Below are 15,473 nucleotides of genomic sequence, written 5' to 3' on the forward strand. Positions count from 1 at the left end.
GAAGGAAGTAAAGCCAAGTTAGACAAGTGCTAAAAAATGCAACTAATGTAAAACAACATGAAGGAGAAACCCCAAATGACCAGGTATTGAATCACCATTCAAATCAGACTGCTCACACATACAAAACTAGTATTCTGTGACATTCATAAGGAAATATGCATAACCATTTCAACCATTTTCACCACCTTGAAGATTCTGTCTTGGAGGGTCCATGTCCCTCCAGGGCCTTTCAGTCTCAACAAGAAAATCTGATTGGTTTTTAATGTCACATCCTCAAAGCTACCCAGCCCTGATAGGGCTGAAATGTGTTTTTATTTGGCTGTGACTGGATTATAATGCAGCTTCCCTAGAAATGAAAGAAAAAGTAAAGAGTATCTGATTAAAATGAGGGGAAAAAGTACCTGAATTGTTTCCTGTCCTGCTCTGTGGCCACTGGAAATACTTTGTCAAGGACACAGTCTCTGACATCGATGGATAGCCATGAGTTGCAGAGGAAATACCACTTCCGGTCCATCACCAGGTCATGCACCAGCACCCGGCTTACGTACCTGGAGAAAGGACACACACTTTTGAGGACAAGGTCAGGGGATAAGACTTCTTTGAACACCACAAAGGTGACATCTTTGCAAACCCAAGCCCAAAACAAGAGCTCTTATAAAGAGAGACTGTTTTTCTGCACTGTTCTTGGTGCCTTGATCAAAATGCCCTGATCAGTGGGTGAATTTGGCCTCATGTGGGGAGCTCAGCTGTTGAAGGCTGCCATGTTTTCACAGACATGCTGCAAGAGGGTGTATTCTGAAACCTTTAACCTTGACACGGGGCAGCAAGTGCAGGGCCAGCATCCTGATACAAGTGAGGAAAGCCAAGTTGTCTAAATGTGTGTGTTCAGGGAGATGCAGACATAAGTACACAAAATTTGATCCTCCTGCAGGCTTCTACCCAGAGAACGAGCCTACCATCGATCTGGGACTCAGGGCTTTGAGTTAGGTGTTTGAAGCCTGGGGAAGAAATGAAATCATCTTGCCTGTGCTTGGATGTCAGATCCAGAAGCAGCCAATTCCCCTGTTGCCTTACAGCCAATAAGAATAGTGATGACCTCAGTAGCTGCTCTTTATTGAGCATTACTGCATAATGGGGATTATACCAGGATGCTCTTAACATGCATTTTCTCATTTCTGGGAGGATAGCCCTGTCAGGCATGCCAGAACCACATCTTTTAAGGTCACACACCCTCCTGGGGAGGCTGACATCCATTGACTGGTGGGTGCAGTGCCTGGGTGTGACCAAGATCTGGGCATCTCAACCCAACTCAGGACAGCTTCAGAGCTCCCTGGGCTGGGGGTTAGGCTGTTATTGGGTTGCATTGAAACTCTTCTCCCTATGCTCATCCTGCTTCCTTCTCTCCTTCCCAGAGGCTGACCCCAGATACTCCTTGATAAACACCCTGCACGCTCAACTCCAATGCAGAGTCTGCTTCAAACCACCCTGCAGCTGAGGCACTTAAAGTATTAATGTTTAATCCCTTAGGTAAATCAAAGACATCAATATAAATGCTGTGTTTTTCTAAAGCTGCCAGCTGCTGACGGGTGGTTAGGCTGGAAACCACTCATCTGGGCCACTAGCTTTGACCTCAGCAGAATGGGGAGGAGTCTTTGCTCTGAGCTCGCCAGTTGTGTGACTTTGCACAAATCACTCATCTTCTCTGAGCTTAGATTTTCCCACCTAAACGAGAATAACAGCACTTGTCCCTGAGAGTCATTGTGAAGATGACCTTAGCTTATTGTTCAGCAGCAGCACCTTCTTCTACCAGAGAATCAGCTCAGTGTCTCCTGTAGTCTCCTCTTATTGGGGCAGGGTTTTTCTTCATGATAGGCACTTGTCCTTCTTTTGCAGATAGTGAAACAAGGGGTTAAATGATAGGTTGATGCTGCAAAAGTGCCAAGGGTGGAGCTACACTGGACCCCAGGGCTGCAACTTCTAGTTTCTCTCCTAGATATTAATTCAACCTGTGACTGGTGGTCCTCTCTGACCCTCAGTTTCCTTATCTGTGAAATAGGGATCCATTCTATGTGTCTTGCAGAGGCTTGTGAGGGTCAGCAGGGTAACATATGCACAGTGTCCACCCTTAGCCTAGGGCTTAGTAGGTTGTCGTGGTTTGTTCACCACTGACTCACCAGGATGGCTGGTCCCCTGAGTTGTCATGCCACAGCCGCAGGCTCCTCAGTTCTCCCAGAGGGAACAGGGTGGAGAGTAAGAAGACATCCACTCCTCCGCGTTCAAAAACTGGGATCTCAGGGTCTGACAGGTGGCGGGGCTCACTCTCTCCATCCAGACCATATAGGGTGATAGTCACCTGAAATCCAGAGATGAGGAGTGACCAACACCACATGGTAACCAAGCCCCCTGGCTGTATTTCATTGGAAGTGTCAAAACAACAACAACAACAACAACAACAACAACAACAACAAAGAAAATCAACAAAGCATAACCCTTTTTCCCTCTCCTCTCCTCCCATCTTGGACCTGCCTGGTTATTTTTTAGTTGTATGAAGATTTGGGGTGACACTATCTGCATTCATGACTTCAAGATGAGTTTTACTCATAAAATGCTTCCTGGTAGCCTTTTCAAACTTCCCATATATTTATTTGTAAGGGCTGTAGAGCAGGAACTGGTTCCCCCCTTACCAATTATGATCCCAGTGTCTGCAAGAGGGCCTGGCACTGAGACATGAATGAATGAATGTTGAAAATACATATTCCCAGGTCCTGCTCCACACCTACCAGGTAAGAATATTGGTACAGGGCCCAATAGTCTGTGTTTTTCTGAAGCTATCCAGGTGATGCTAATGGGCATGACTTTCTGAGCTAAAAAGAGCTGCAGTAGATGCTACCTATACTCCGCTGACAACAATCAGCGTCATCACTGTAGCACTCCCTGAGCTCACATGCAACTGCTGGCAGCTGTGTCTCTTTCCCCAATCATTCAGTTGGCTGTTAGAGTAGCAGGCCAGAAAGTGCCAGATAATGAATGGCCCCTGCAAGTCAGCCTCCATCAGTGACTGATGGGACTGGTGCATAAGCACCCCAGCTCTCTCAGCCCTCTACTAGGATAATGTTGAAGCCCACATTTCTTACTGTTTTCCAGAGTCCCTAAGTGGGATTAGGCTCTAGTTTCCCGGAAGGGGAACAGGTTAATAATACACTCTTTGCTGGTTTCTTCCCTTCCCTGTCTGCTTCCCATTTCCCTCCTGGGGCGTCCTAGGATCCCCTCTCAAGTCAGCTACTTATACTTGAATCCTTGTTTCAGAGTCTGCTTCTACAAGAGGATTTCTCCACTATAGACATTCTGGATAATTTCTTGCTTCGAGGGCTGTTCTGTGCATTGTATGATGCTTAGCAGCATCCATGGCCTCTACCCACTAGATACTAGTAGCATCTCCCAAATTGCTGACAACCAAAAATGCCTCCAATATTACCACCTGTCTGTCCAGGGCAGCATTGCCCCTAGTCAAGAACCACTGTGCTAGGGGAAATCAAACTAAAACAATATCAGATTGAAATGTGACAACTGTCCACGAAGAGAAATGGCCTGTGCATCACAGGTTTTACTTCCTGTGCAGGGTAATTCTTCAGTGTCAAACAGAAGTGAGATGGCTGTTTCCTTAGATGGATGAAATTGATTCCTACATTTATTTAACAAGTAGTTATTGGCACTTACTCTGTTTTTGACACCTGGTTGAAGACCTAAGACACAGCAATAAATAAAAATAAAGCAACTTCTAAAAAATAACACAAATATGTACATAAATAAAAATAACAAGATTAAAAAATAAGAAAGCAAACTGATAAATGCTCTGCTCTAATAAAGCCTAATGTCATTTTTTAAAAAAACAATGGCTGTTTTTCCAGGAGAGCATACAGAATACCAGTGGTTCTTAAACTGTGTTCCTTGGAGCCCTCAGTTTCAGTAAAGGAACCATGGAGGTTGCTGCAAGGAATATGCGTTCCGATGCGGGATGTGGTGCAGGGCAGACTTAACTGAAGATGCCGAGGCCTTGTGGAGACAACCTGCTGTACACCCCACAGCTAAATGTTCAAGGATTTCACAGAACACATAAATAAGTGAAATCATTCTTCACTACCTATAGCCAGCCTGTTCAAGGACAGATGGCTCAGTTCAACCTCTTATCTAGATGCCAGCTGACCGGTTTACCTAAAAAATGTAAATGAAGACTCATTGTTTTCAAATGGTGGGCATTTTTTCCTCTTTCATTTTTCACCTCTCTCATAAATTCTACTTTTCCTTTACATACTGATCAATTTTCTAACTGTTCTTCACATGTGAGCAAAACTTGCATGCAGGTAACCAACTAACTGAGTTATTCCTGATGGGGATAAGGGAAATGACAAGTGGCTCTAGGCTAGACCCCAACTCCCCATTGACTCCTTCTTTTTAAAAACAAAAAATATTGGGGCTTAGGGTGATATTCTGTTTGACAAAAGGTTCCTTTCCTCTTAAAAAAAAAAAAACAAACCCAGTGGATTGAGCACGAGCCTGCCAACCAAAGCGTTGCCGGTTTGATTCCCAGTCAGGGCACATGCCTGGGTTGCAGGCCAGGTTCCCAGAAGGGAGTGCAACCACACATTGATGTTTCTCTCCCTCTCTTTCTCCTTCCCTTCTCCTCTCTCTAAAATAAACAAGTAAAATCTTTAAAAAAAGATTATTAAAAAAAAACAAAAAACAAATAAACCAAAAAGCAAGAAATTATAAAAACCCTGCAGCACCAAACCCACTGTGCTAAAATAACCCAACAATGAACTGGCAAGCACTTTGGTGGGTGGGACATGCTGACTGACTGGGGGATCTTGCATGGTCAGGTACCTTCGAGGAAGTAGCTGCCCCTCTGCGGTGTCCAGTGTAGACTGTCACCAGGTAGTGGTACTGGGCAAAGGAATCATTGTCCTCCAGCACTGTGACTTTCACCTGGACAGAAGGATTGAGTTAGGAGGGCTCTGCTCAGTGGGTTTATCCACTGCCCAGCAGCCAAGAGTGAGCTGGGTATTCATGACAATCAAAGGAGGAAAGCAAAATTATGTATGCTGTTTATTCATTCCATCAGGTGAGAACAAGTGAAAACTAAAACTTTTAAAATAAAAGTAGAGCCCTGGCTGGTGTGGCTCTGTGGGTTGAGCACCAGCCAGAGACACAGAAAAGGTCGCTGATTTAATTCCTGGGCAGGGCACATGCCTGAGCTGCGGGCCAGGTTCCCAGTCAGGTGCATGCGAGAGGCAACAGATTGATGTTTCTCTCGCACATCAATGTTTCTCTCCCTCTCTTTCTCCCTCCCTTCTCCCCACTCTAAAAATAAATAAAATCTTTTAAAAATAAAATAAAAATACAAGATGCATTTGTTATTAAATATGACCCAAAGTAGTCAAATTGGAAATGAACTTGCTATTGAGCTGAGAATGTTTGCTGTTTGATCTGGTAAAGGATACAAACTCTGTTTCTGTATAATTTCTCATAGCATTGATAACCATATTGTGCCCCTAAGGGAATTTAAAAAGAATGAATGTTAAGGTAGTTAAGCAAAAAATGAAAATATTTTAAAAAGCTGGAGTTGGCCAGAGGCTGCAGGGGGCTCTGTGATGAGGCACCCAGATCTCCTGTCGATCGAAGGCTTGTTGTCCCGGTTGCCGAGCTGCTGTTGTCTGGGAGGCAAGAGCCACCTCTGTTGAGGTCATGCACCCTCCTGAGGAGGTGGACATCCAATAGCAGATTGATGTGGTGCCTGGGTGTGATCAAGACCTGGGCATCTCAACCCAACTCTGGGAGCTCCGGAGTTCTCTGGGGGGGGCTGGCTGGGCTGTCGGCAGGCTGCACTCCAGCTCAGCTTCTCCCTCTGTTCTTCCTGTCTCCTTCCCTCCCTTCCCGTGGGCTGATCCCAGACACTCCTTGAAAAACACCTTGCATGCTCAACTCCATCAGAGTCTGCTTTGTGGGAACCAACCTACAGCTGAGGCACTTAAAGTATTAATGTTTAATCCCTTGGGTGAGTCAAAGTCAGCACTATAAATGCTGCAACTATTTATCTTGTTTCATATCATCTTAACATCGGAGAGGTGTGGTGTGTGTAGGGAGGACAGGATGGAGAATGCTTCAGAGCTTTGTGACTGCATACTTGCATTCATTTATGTGCTCACTCAGACACTCACAAATATTTATTGAAGACTCATTATGTGTCAGATGGGGAGCATATATTGGAAAAGTAATCAGAACTTTGTTGTAGTTTGTCGTTTGATCTTGTTTCTGTCCTCAGACCTGTCTTATTGTCAGGCAGTTCTGGGTTTGAGTTCTGGCTCCCAGGAGAGTGGCCTTCCCCCAGTTAATTGTGCTGTCTGATCGTTAGATGCCTCCTCTGTAAGATAATTCAGGTATTATGCAGTAAAGGGTGAACGCAACAAGCTTAGGTTGTCCAAACCCTGCACCTTTTAAAGAAAGGACTGGGTCTTGCCCACTTCCTGAAAGATAACCTGTAAGTCCTCAGAAAATCCAGCATTATAAGAGTGCCTTTGAATAGCTGGGGTCCTGGGCCACAGCAGATGGTCTGTGCTGACAGTGTGACTTACGGTGAGGGCTGTGGGCCCTGTTTGACTGCTGGCAGGAGTGGGGGTGGTTTGCTGGACACTGTAATGAAAGTTAGTCATGTGGCCACTCCACACCTATATGACTGGCCTCCAATGAAACTCTAGACACCAAAGCTCAGGTGAGCTTTTCTTGGTGGCGGTATTTTGTGTATATTGTCACATGTCATTGCTATGAGAAATAATGGTAAATCTGCTCATAGGACTCCACTGGGAAAGGACAACTGGGAGCTTTCTCCTGATCTCTTGTGGCCTCTTCCCTTTGATGATTTTGATTTGTATCCTTTCACTGTAGTAAGCCATAATCATGAGTATAACAGCTTTTCTGAGTTTGGTGAGTCTTCCTAGCAAGTCATTGTACTTGTGGGTGGTCTTGGGGCCTAGCATATAGTAAATCCTCAATAAATAGTATTATAATCCATGTGATAATGTGATGAAAAAGGACATTTTTACAGTTGAAGAGGCCAGGGGGCTGGCTTGCCTAAGATGACTCCAGGTGCTAAGGCCTAGGTTTGCAACTAGCCTTTGGCTCCCATCTGGGCTCCATTCCCTGGAGCTTCCACAAGGGCTCACACCTGCTCCTCCCTCCCATTCCCCAGGACCATCCAGTCTCACCTTGGCCTGATCCTGAGCATCCTTCCTCCTTGCCCAGATCACCACCAGCACGTAGGCCACGCAGAGACAGCCCACAGTGGTCACGACCACAGGGTTGTCCTCGAAGGTGGCAAAGAGCTGCCTGGTCTGGCGGACATCTATGGCATTGGGCATCACCAAGAATGTGCTTCCAAAGAAGGTCAGGTGGTTGCAGAGGCAATGTGTCTGGGACAGGGTGGTCCGTGGCCCCACCTGCAACCACAAAGGAGCCCTGATGGAAATACAAGCACACCCCTGAATTGCCCGAGCCTGGGGGGAACGATGAGGAGTGGACACTGTCCTAGGGAAGGACTGGAGGGCCTGTTGTGTGACCAGCTTCAGGATTCCATTTGGGTTTTTAAGTTTAATTAAAACATAATTTTAAAATGAGGGGAATATTATCTTTGCACACTTCACTCTCAAAGGGCAAGTGTCCATCTGGTTGGTCTGCTTTGCCTTTTTTAGGTGAGTGTTGCAGGTAAAGCTAAAGTGCCCTGTGTCCCCCACCCTATACAACCAACCACACTACACCTTGGTGTACATCATTACAGCCCGTTGTCCCACCTGATGCTCATTTACTGTACAGCTATTTGTTGAATGCTAATTCTGGGCCCGGCAACAGGCTAGGTGCTGAGAGGACATCCAGAGTGATCACTTCATCTCTGTTTTTCAGGGACTTTTGTGCTTTTCATACTGAAAGTCCTGAGTCCTGGGATCCCCCCTTGGGCCTGGGCAAGTGTAAGATGATCACCTGTGATTTCACACTGAAGAGCAAAAGAAGACCGAGACTGGGGGAACCATGCAAAGAAAAGGGAAGGGCAAAAGTTTAATTCTAAGCTGGCACCAGGAACGTATTCCAGAAACTTGATTTCCCCTTAGACCCAGGCACCGAGAGCCCTTGTCCTGGCCTTGTACTTGGGCTGTGCCCCTCTATACAGGGTGAGGAGTTGGGGCTGAGGAGGCACTCCCACTACAGCACATACCACCCTGCCAGGACTAGGGCAAGGCCTTGGGTAACCCTGAGAATGAGCCCCTCCCCAAATCTTGTACTCCAGATGCCTTGTTTGCCTCACCCTAGCCTCCCACTTCTAAATCATGGTCTGGGGACCCAGAACCTCAGAATTCCCTGTTTCCAGGGCCTGCACAGACCTATTCCTCAAAATCATCAGATTGCAGTGGACTGGCCACTGGCGTGCCCACTCCTGGACACAAGAGTGGCCCGATGTGGCTCTGGGGGTGGGGCATGTGGATGGAGCTTGGGCAAGCAGGCCCATGTGGTGTGGGACAATGAGGCTGGGGACAGGGAGACAGGAAAGGGCAAAGGCAGGAACCCCAGTTGCATTCTTAATTTATACCCTGCGCTTAGGAACAGGCCTTCCCTAGAGTCCTCGGCCAGCTTGAAATCTCCCCCCAGGACTATTTTGTGGGTAAATAAGATTTAATTCAACCCCACAATAAGGTGGAAGGGAGCAGAAAACACTGGCACACAGAAAGTTCTTATCTGCTCGATGCCTGGTAAGGAGGAACCTGTTGTATGTCAAACATGCCCCCTTTCCCTTAATATTTTTTTATGTATTGAGTTTTGAGAGAGAGAGAAACATCAGTTTGTTGTTCCACTTGTTTATGCATTTATTGGTTGATTCTTTTTTTTTTTAATTGGTTGATTCTTGTAGGTGCCCTGACTGGGGATCAAACTCACAACCTTGGCATATCAGGATGACCTTCTAACTCACTGAGCCAGCCAGCCAGGGCCCCCTTTCCCTTAAATGAGCCACTCAGCAAAGGCTGACCCCTCCCCACAGGCACGGCACCGACTGTTTATTGATGGATTTCACATAGGTCCTAGTCCGGTGTTTGCTCTGTTGTTTTTCTCACTGTTTCCCAATCCTGGCCAGCATTTGGCATGCAGCTGTGGGGCTTCTGGGAACACTTGGCACACCCAGCAGGGGCGGGGCTAGTTTCAGAGAAGAAACCCAAGCAGGTGCCGGTGACAAGACCACCTCAGTGCCGGGAGCCTTGGGACCAGGTTTGATTTATGTCTTAAGAACTTGGCCCTCCTGGGTTTCCACAAAGACCTTGCTGGGGAGGTGGGAGGGGGCAGCAGCTTCTCAGCCTCTTCCAGCATGAAGCCTTCTTTGAACATTGGAAATTATTCTGTACATCCCTTGCAACACTAGCTGTAACTTTAGTATCCTTTGAGAAAAGATACGGGTGAGAATATGGTTCTTAGACCCCTTGCAATATCCCTTTATCCCTTGGCAAGGTCGATAGTCCATAGATCTGGAACTTTCTTTAGCTATTTAGAGAATTCAGTGGTGATTTTCCAGGCAAACTTGATGATCCCATTTACTTATTTATGGTCCTCAGTGATCTCAATATAGCTATATCACACTTTGTACACATTATTGGATTAATATAATTTTCCATCTGTGAACACTTCCACATATAACCTTTGTACATTCCACATCCATGTATGTTATGGATGCATTAGCAGGTGTATATTATTACTAACATAATAAGCCCCTGAGAACCCATGACTCTAGTGAAAAGCTAGGCACTTTCTGATCACCTACAGTTAGTAAAGTGGTCCTTCCCCAACCCGTTTCCATGTTTCCCCCAACCCAACCACCATGCTGAATTCCATGGTCATTTTTTCCTTGATTTCCATTTTATAGACAGTTTTATCTTCTCTATGCTCGGACTAACACAGTGAGTCTGGCTAACATAGTGATGGCTATGTAGCAATCACTTTAGCCTATGGAGTGCTCACTGTGTGCCAGACACCGCACTAAGTACTTTATACCCCTAATCTTGCCCAGGTCCTACCCCAACTATCAGTATCCTCTATGCTCATTTTCAAATGGGAAAGCTCCAAGAGTGGGGGTGACTCGCCCCAGGTCACCTTGCCAGAATTGATGAAGTAGGATTGGACCCAAGTCTGTCTAATGTCAGGGCCCATGCTGCCCACCCCTACACCACCCCACTTTCTGAGCCTCGGGCATCTGAGGGCAGCCTGCACTCCGCCAGCCACATGGGGATCAGACAGCTTCTGGGAGCGCAGGCTGTAGAAGGTCACAACACACCCAGGGTCTTGTTCACAAGAAACAAAGGCCTGTGCTGCAAGTGCGGGGAACCTGCTATGCCTTGGACATCTCAGTGCACCCTCATCTCTTCCTGGAGCTTTGGGGAACTCCCTTTGTATGGCAGCTAGAAGCCAGGGCGGGAGCTGATATGGAAGCTGCAGTTGCAACACAAACAAACGTGGAAGGAGCTTGTCTCTGAGTCCCCTTCCATGACTCTACTGCAACCTGGCTTTTTATACTATTTTTTTTACTGCCATCATTTGACAGGTGTGCCATTTGCTTCTTATCTGTGTCCTCTGCTAGACTGAGAGCTCACTGGTTTTCCTCACCTCTATATTCCCACCAGTTGGCCTGGCACATGGTGACTATTTGTAAAGTAAATAAAGGAAGGTATTTATAGTCCCATAGGTAGAGACAGATGTGCAATAAATTTCAACTAGATATGGAGGTTGCTGTTCTTGAGGAAGGTGTGAAGTGCTGGGGAATCCAACAGAGGGAGACTTCAGACATCCGAGAAGCTCCCCAGGGAAGGAGGCATTGGAGTGGGAGACTGAAGGGTGAATAGGAATTTACCGGCTGTTGTAGGTAAAATTCCAGGGAGAGAATAGCATGCACAAGGGCAAGGGGAAGGGGAATGGGGGACCTTGATGACACAGAGATGACTTTTGATGGCCTCAAAGCCGATGTCTACTGCCAGAACACTGTCACAGTTTTTTCCTCCTTGGGGGCAGAGCTGAGCTGACCTGAGACAAGGATTTAATTGCAATTAATAGATCCACGTACCATCCAGGGGCCCAGTGAGACTGGGCTGGGCTCCAGAGAATCAGTGCCCATATTGCCAAGGCTTATTCTCTGGAAACAGACCTGTGTTTGAGTCCCCACTCCTCTACCTACTAGGTGAGGGATTTGGGGCAAGTTAGTTGGATTTCCTGAGCCTTTGTTTTACCACCTGTAAAATGTGAATACCAACTCTATTAGAGGATTAATGTGAAGATTTGATGAGAGAACAAAAGAAAGCATGGGACACAGCACCTGGCATAGAATAAAGGGCTCAGCTGGGAGTTCATTTCCTTGGAAATGACTACTGGCCCCTCTCAGCAACCCAGAGTCAGCAGGGTTTCCCAGTCATTTGTCCATTCGTTCAATGGTCATTTGTTCCTGATGGTGAGCAAAGCACATTGTTCCTGTCCCAAGCTACTCCCAGTGCACTGCGGGAATGGACACCTTTCAGCGGTCTCCTAAGTGGGTGTTAGAACTACCACCCTGCTTAGTGTATAGAGGAGGCGGGCCTGTGTGCTGAGTTCACCCTAGGAAGTCTGGCCAAACCAGGGCATTGAGAGTTTCTGGGAGAGGTGACACTTCAGGTGGGATCTGAGGAGGGGTTAACTTCACTGAGTGGGTGTTGGGTTCCAGGCACACGTGCAGAGGCCCAGGGAGGGGCTGAAGATGGAGCACCAGAGGCACTAAAACAGGACCCTAAAGGACCGGGGTGCACCCAAGCAAGCTGCTGTGTCTTCTTCGCTTCCCTCTCCTTACCTGGCACCCAGAGTTGTCCCAAGTCCTCTGGACCTCATCCCAAAACACACAGTGGGAAAGGAAGGTGGTGATGCCAACTGTGAGGTCTCTGCTCAGGGTCAGCTCCAGGTCAGACTCAGGGATCACAGTCAGATAGTAGACACCTTCTCCAAAATGTAGGTCCTCTGGGCTCAGGATCCAAGTGGACAGCCCATCTGCAGGGAAGGGGGCTCGGGGTCAGCCTGAAGCCTTGGGAGACTGAGGTGACTTCGCTGGGAAGCTGGCCCTGGTGGTCTCCCGAGTGTCCTAGGAGTACCCTCTCCTCTGGAGACCAAGAGCATAGAAGAGGCTCTCCCTGGTTAGTGTACAGAGCATGGCTGCCAAGTCAGACAGATGAGGGCTCAAATTCTGATTCTGTCCCTTCTTGAATGTGTGACTTGGGACCAGTTACTTAACCTCTCTGTTCTTATCTGGAATGTGGAGATGTCAATAGTCCCCATCCCTGAGAGTTGTTGTGAGGGTTGCAATGAGGTCAGTTCTGTAAGTGCTTGTCTGCCTGTTCAGGGCATATAGTTAGTGCTCACCTGTTAATAATAATAGTAATAACACTAACAACAAAAATAAGTGCTTAATGTAGCAGGTGTTTTTTTCCCCCTATGGCTTCTGATTCTCAAATTTTGAGCTGGTCTCATTCCCAGGAAGCAGCTTGAGGAGCTGACCCGATGATGTGACTACCTGGAGCAGCCATTGGTGGAAAGTGAGCTTTGGCATCATAGCTGGTCTCATTCGGGTGGTAGCCATAGCCCAGGCTGAGTGTGAGTGGGATGTCAGGTCTCCAGTGCAGCTGGATCCCCAAAGCTGCCCCCACTGAAGTCAGGTTCACCCACAGAGCTTCAGGACTGGTCAGATTCAACACGGTTGGCTTGCTGTGTCCTTCTGGAAGCCGGGGCAGCAGGATCTGTCGTCAGAAACAACCAAATCAAGGGTGTGGCAGATGGGAATGCCAGTTAGCATCGGGGCTGCTGTTCAGAGCTGGGCAGGGTGAGCACCTGGGGAACTGGAATCCACTCTGTGCTTTGCTCATTCTATTAGTTTCCTAGAGTTCCTGTAACAAGTGACCACACACTCAGTGGCTTGAACCAACACAAATTTATCTCGTAGTTCTGGAGGCTAGAAGTTCAAAATCAGTTTCACAGGGCTAAAGTCGGCAGGGCTGGTTCCTTCTAGTGGCTTTTTAGGAGAATTTACTTCTGGCCTTTTCCCACTTCTGAAGGCAACCTACATCCCTTGGTTCATAGCTCCTTCTTCCCATCACCTTGCCCTCTTGCTTTTGTAATCAAATTGCCTTCCTCTCTTCTGGAGTCAACTCCCCTTCTGCCTCCTATTTATGAGGTACTTGTAATGACATTGGTCCCACCTAGATAATCCAGGATCATCTCTATAACTCAAGATCCTTAAGTCACATCTGCAAAGTCCCTTTTGACATATTCACAGGCTCAAGGATGAGAACATGGACATCTCAGGGTCTTTATTCAACTTACCATGGTCATCAAGCTGTACACCCCAGCTCAGGGCTGAGTCTGCACAGAAAGAGCAGAGGCTTTTTCTAATTCACACAAAGGTGCCCTGTGAACTAATGGTGGTATTGATGAAAGTGTTGATCAAGTATGTGTAAGTTAGAGCACAGGTTGTAGAGGCAGAGAGATCTCTGTTTGGTTCTTGACTCTACCCTATATTAGCTCTGGGACCTCTGGCCAATTAACAAACCACTCTGAGCCTCAGTTTCTTGTCATCCATAGGACACATAGACTCTAGACTCACTAAGAGTATTAAAAATGATACTGTACATAAAATGTTTAGCCAAGTACCAGATACACAATAATACTCAACAATAGTTGCTATTACTCTGTTATCATTCTTACATCAGAACTTCTCATAGCCTTTCTCCATTTAATCAGCTCTGCAGATTAACTAATACTCTCCGTTCGCTTTTTAAAGCAGACTGATGTATGCCCATTGTACACTGTTTACTCCTGGTAGCCCTCCATGGTAGAGGCAGCAATGTTCTGCCCATCTCTGCCTTCCAGGAAGGACCTGCTGCTCAATCCCAAGGAGTGTAGTCAGTAGACAGGCTCCAGCTCCCAGGTCTTTCAGGGTCTGTCCTGGCTGTAGACTCACCTGTCCTCCGGGCCTCCCTTCCTGGGGCCACCTGCATTCAGTGACTGAGCAAGGAGGAGGGTATAAGGTCCAGACATATTGGCCTGATGCAGGATACTCTTGTCTCAATGGGATTTTAATTTATGGAAGTGACTGAGTAATGACATGGAGAGGTCAATGTCATTTAAATAAGAATTTGTTATGTGCATTTCCTGAGGAGAGGGGACCTGCCATGCCACACAGGGCCACAGGGGAAGTGCCGGGTCGGGAGGCAGAAGCTGACATGGAGATGGAGAGCCCAAGCCATGGCCTTTATGGGGGTTTCCAAACAGAAGGAGTGCAGGACAGAGTAAACAATTTAGGATTGACCAGTTTGAATAATTCTGGCTGGCTTAGACTACATCGTGTGTGTGTGTGGGGGGTCTCTAATTGCCTGGTACCTGGCCCTGGGGTGATTTTGGTCAAGGTTGAATACTGGCTTGGTATGTGAGCGTTAGATAAAGGGGATGGCTGGGGTAGAGACTCAGGATCAGTTGGTGTGCCTGTGAAAGGCTCGAGCCCTTTGCTATCTCTAAGGACTGGCTGGCCCTGGGAGCGACAGTCTCTCCTCACCAGCAAGATTTTTAAGATGTCAAAACAACATAAGATACAGAAAATAACAAACACAATTAATAGAACCCAGATGGCTCATACTCGCTGCAGAGTTCCCTCTGGACTGACTGAGGCTGTGTGAGATCTGGATTAGAGACTTCTGCCATTACTGACTTCTGCCCAGTCCTGTTTTCTTTCTTTGCTCTTCTCAGGTATTTGATCTCTAGGAAGCATCTTGCACTGAAAATTCTTTCTCAACTCCTGCCTCTAGAGAACCCAACTCATAACATCTCTGCAGTAATCCTGGCAGCTCCCTCCTACCAGTCAAGGCACATGCTCGCTGCTGAGCAGTTGTGTCTGACCTGCTTATGCCCAAGTCCCTTGTGCTCGTGACTGTAAAGGTCAATTTTAATCATGTATTTCACACAGTGGCAAAGTAGGAGTGTGGAAAGAATGATTTGCATAAAAACTTAAGTTGAATGTTTTGAGAAGATAATAAAGATGAGTTGCTAAAAATTGTTATTGAATTAGTCATTGATGCAAAAACCATAAGGGATTAGAAAAAAATCATTAAACTCTCCAAAGAATCTGAACTCATGTGGCACTGTGGTGTGCTTACATCTTTCATTAACTGTAAAGAAAATCTATCTGGACCTTTCAGAGGCTGTGTTATGTAATGAAGATGATTAAAATTCTAACAACAGATTTAAAGAAACTTTTTAGTTGTATACCCAAAATTTATACTGATGTACTTTTATAGTTTTCAGTTAAAATACAATGTTTAAGATAGGATCATTTTTTTATAATTCTCCTCCTTAATGTGTATTCTTTCATAGCCAACCAACTTTTA

The 15,473-nt window shown here is 46.5% G+C and overlaps 1 protein-coding gene and 1 long non-coding RNA gene across 2 annotated transcripts in view; one reads left to right on the top strand and one right to left on the bottom strand.

Moving 5' to 3' along the window:
• The window catches only part of PKD1L2 (polycystin 1 like 2), a 91,033-nt gene that overhangs the window by 31,743 nt on the left and 43,817 nt on the right, over positions 1–15,473 (bottom strand). The window contains 6 exon segments of the mRNA XM_028502103.2: positions 402–548; positions 2,175–2,353; positions 4,882–4,983; positions 7,260–7,490; positions 11,897–12,090; positions 12,611–12,833. Coding sequence (XP_028357904.1) covers positions 402–548; positions 2,175–2,353; positions 4,882–4,983; positions 7,260–7,490; positions 11,897–12,090; positions 12,611–12,833 — 1,076 coding nt within the window.
• On the top strand, positions 545–15,453 carry LOC118497552. The gene is made up of 3 exons (XR_004900077.1): positions 545–614; positions 7,244–7,437; positions 14,836–15,453. It is a non-coding gene; the product is annotated as an uncharacterized LOC118497552 (long non-coding RNA).

The sequence above is a fragment of the Phyllostomus discolor genome, chromosome 12 (genome assembly GCF_004126475.2).
Source record: "Phyllostomus discolor isolate MPI-MPIP mPhyDis1 chromosome 12, mPhyDis1.pri.v3, whole genome shotgun sequence".
Lineage (NCBI taxonomy): Eukaryota > Metazoa > Chordata > Mammalia > Chiroptera > Phyllostomidae > Phyllostomus > Phyllostomus discolor.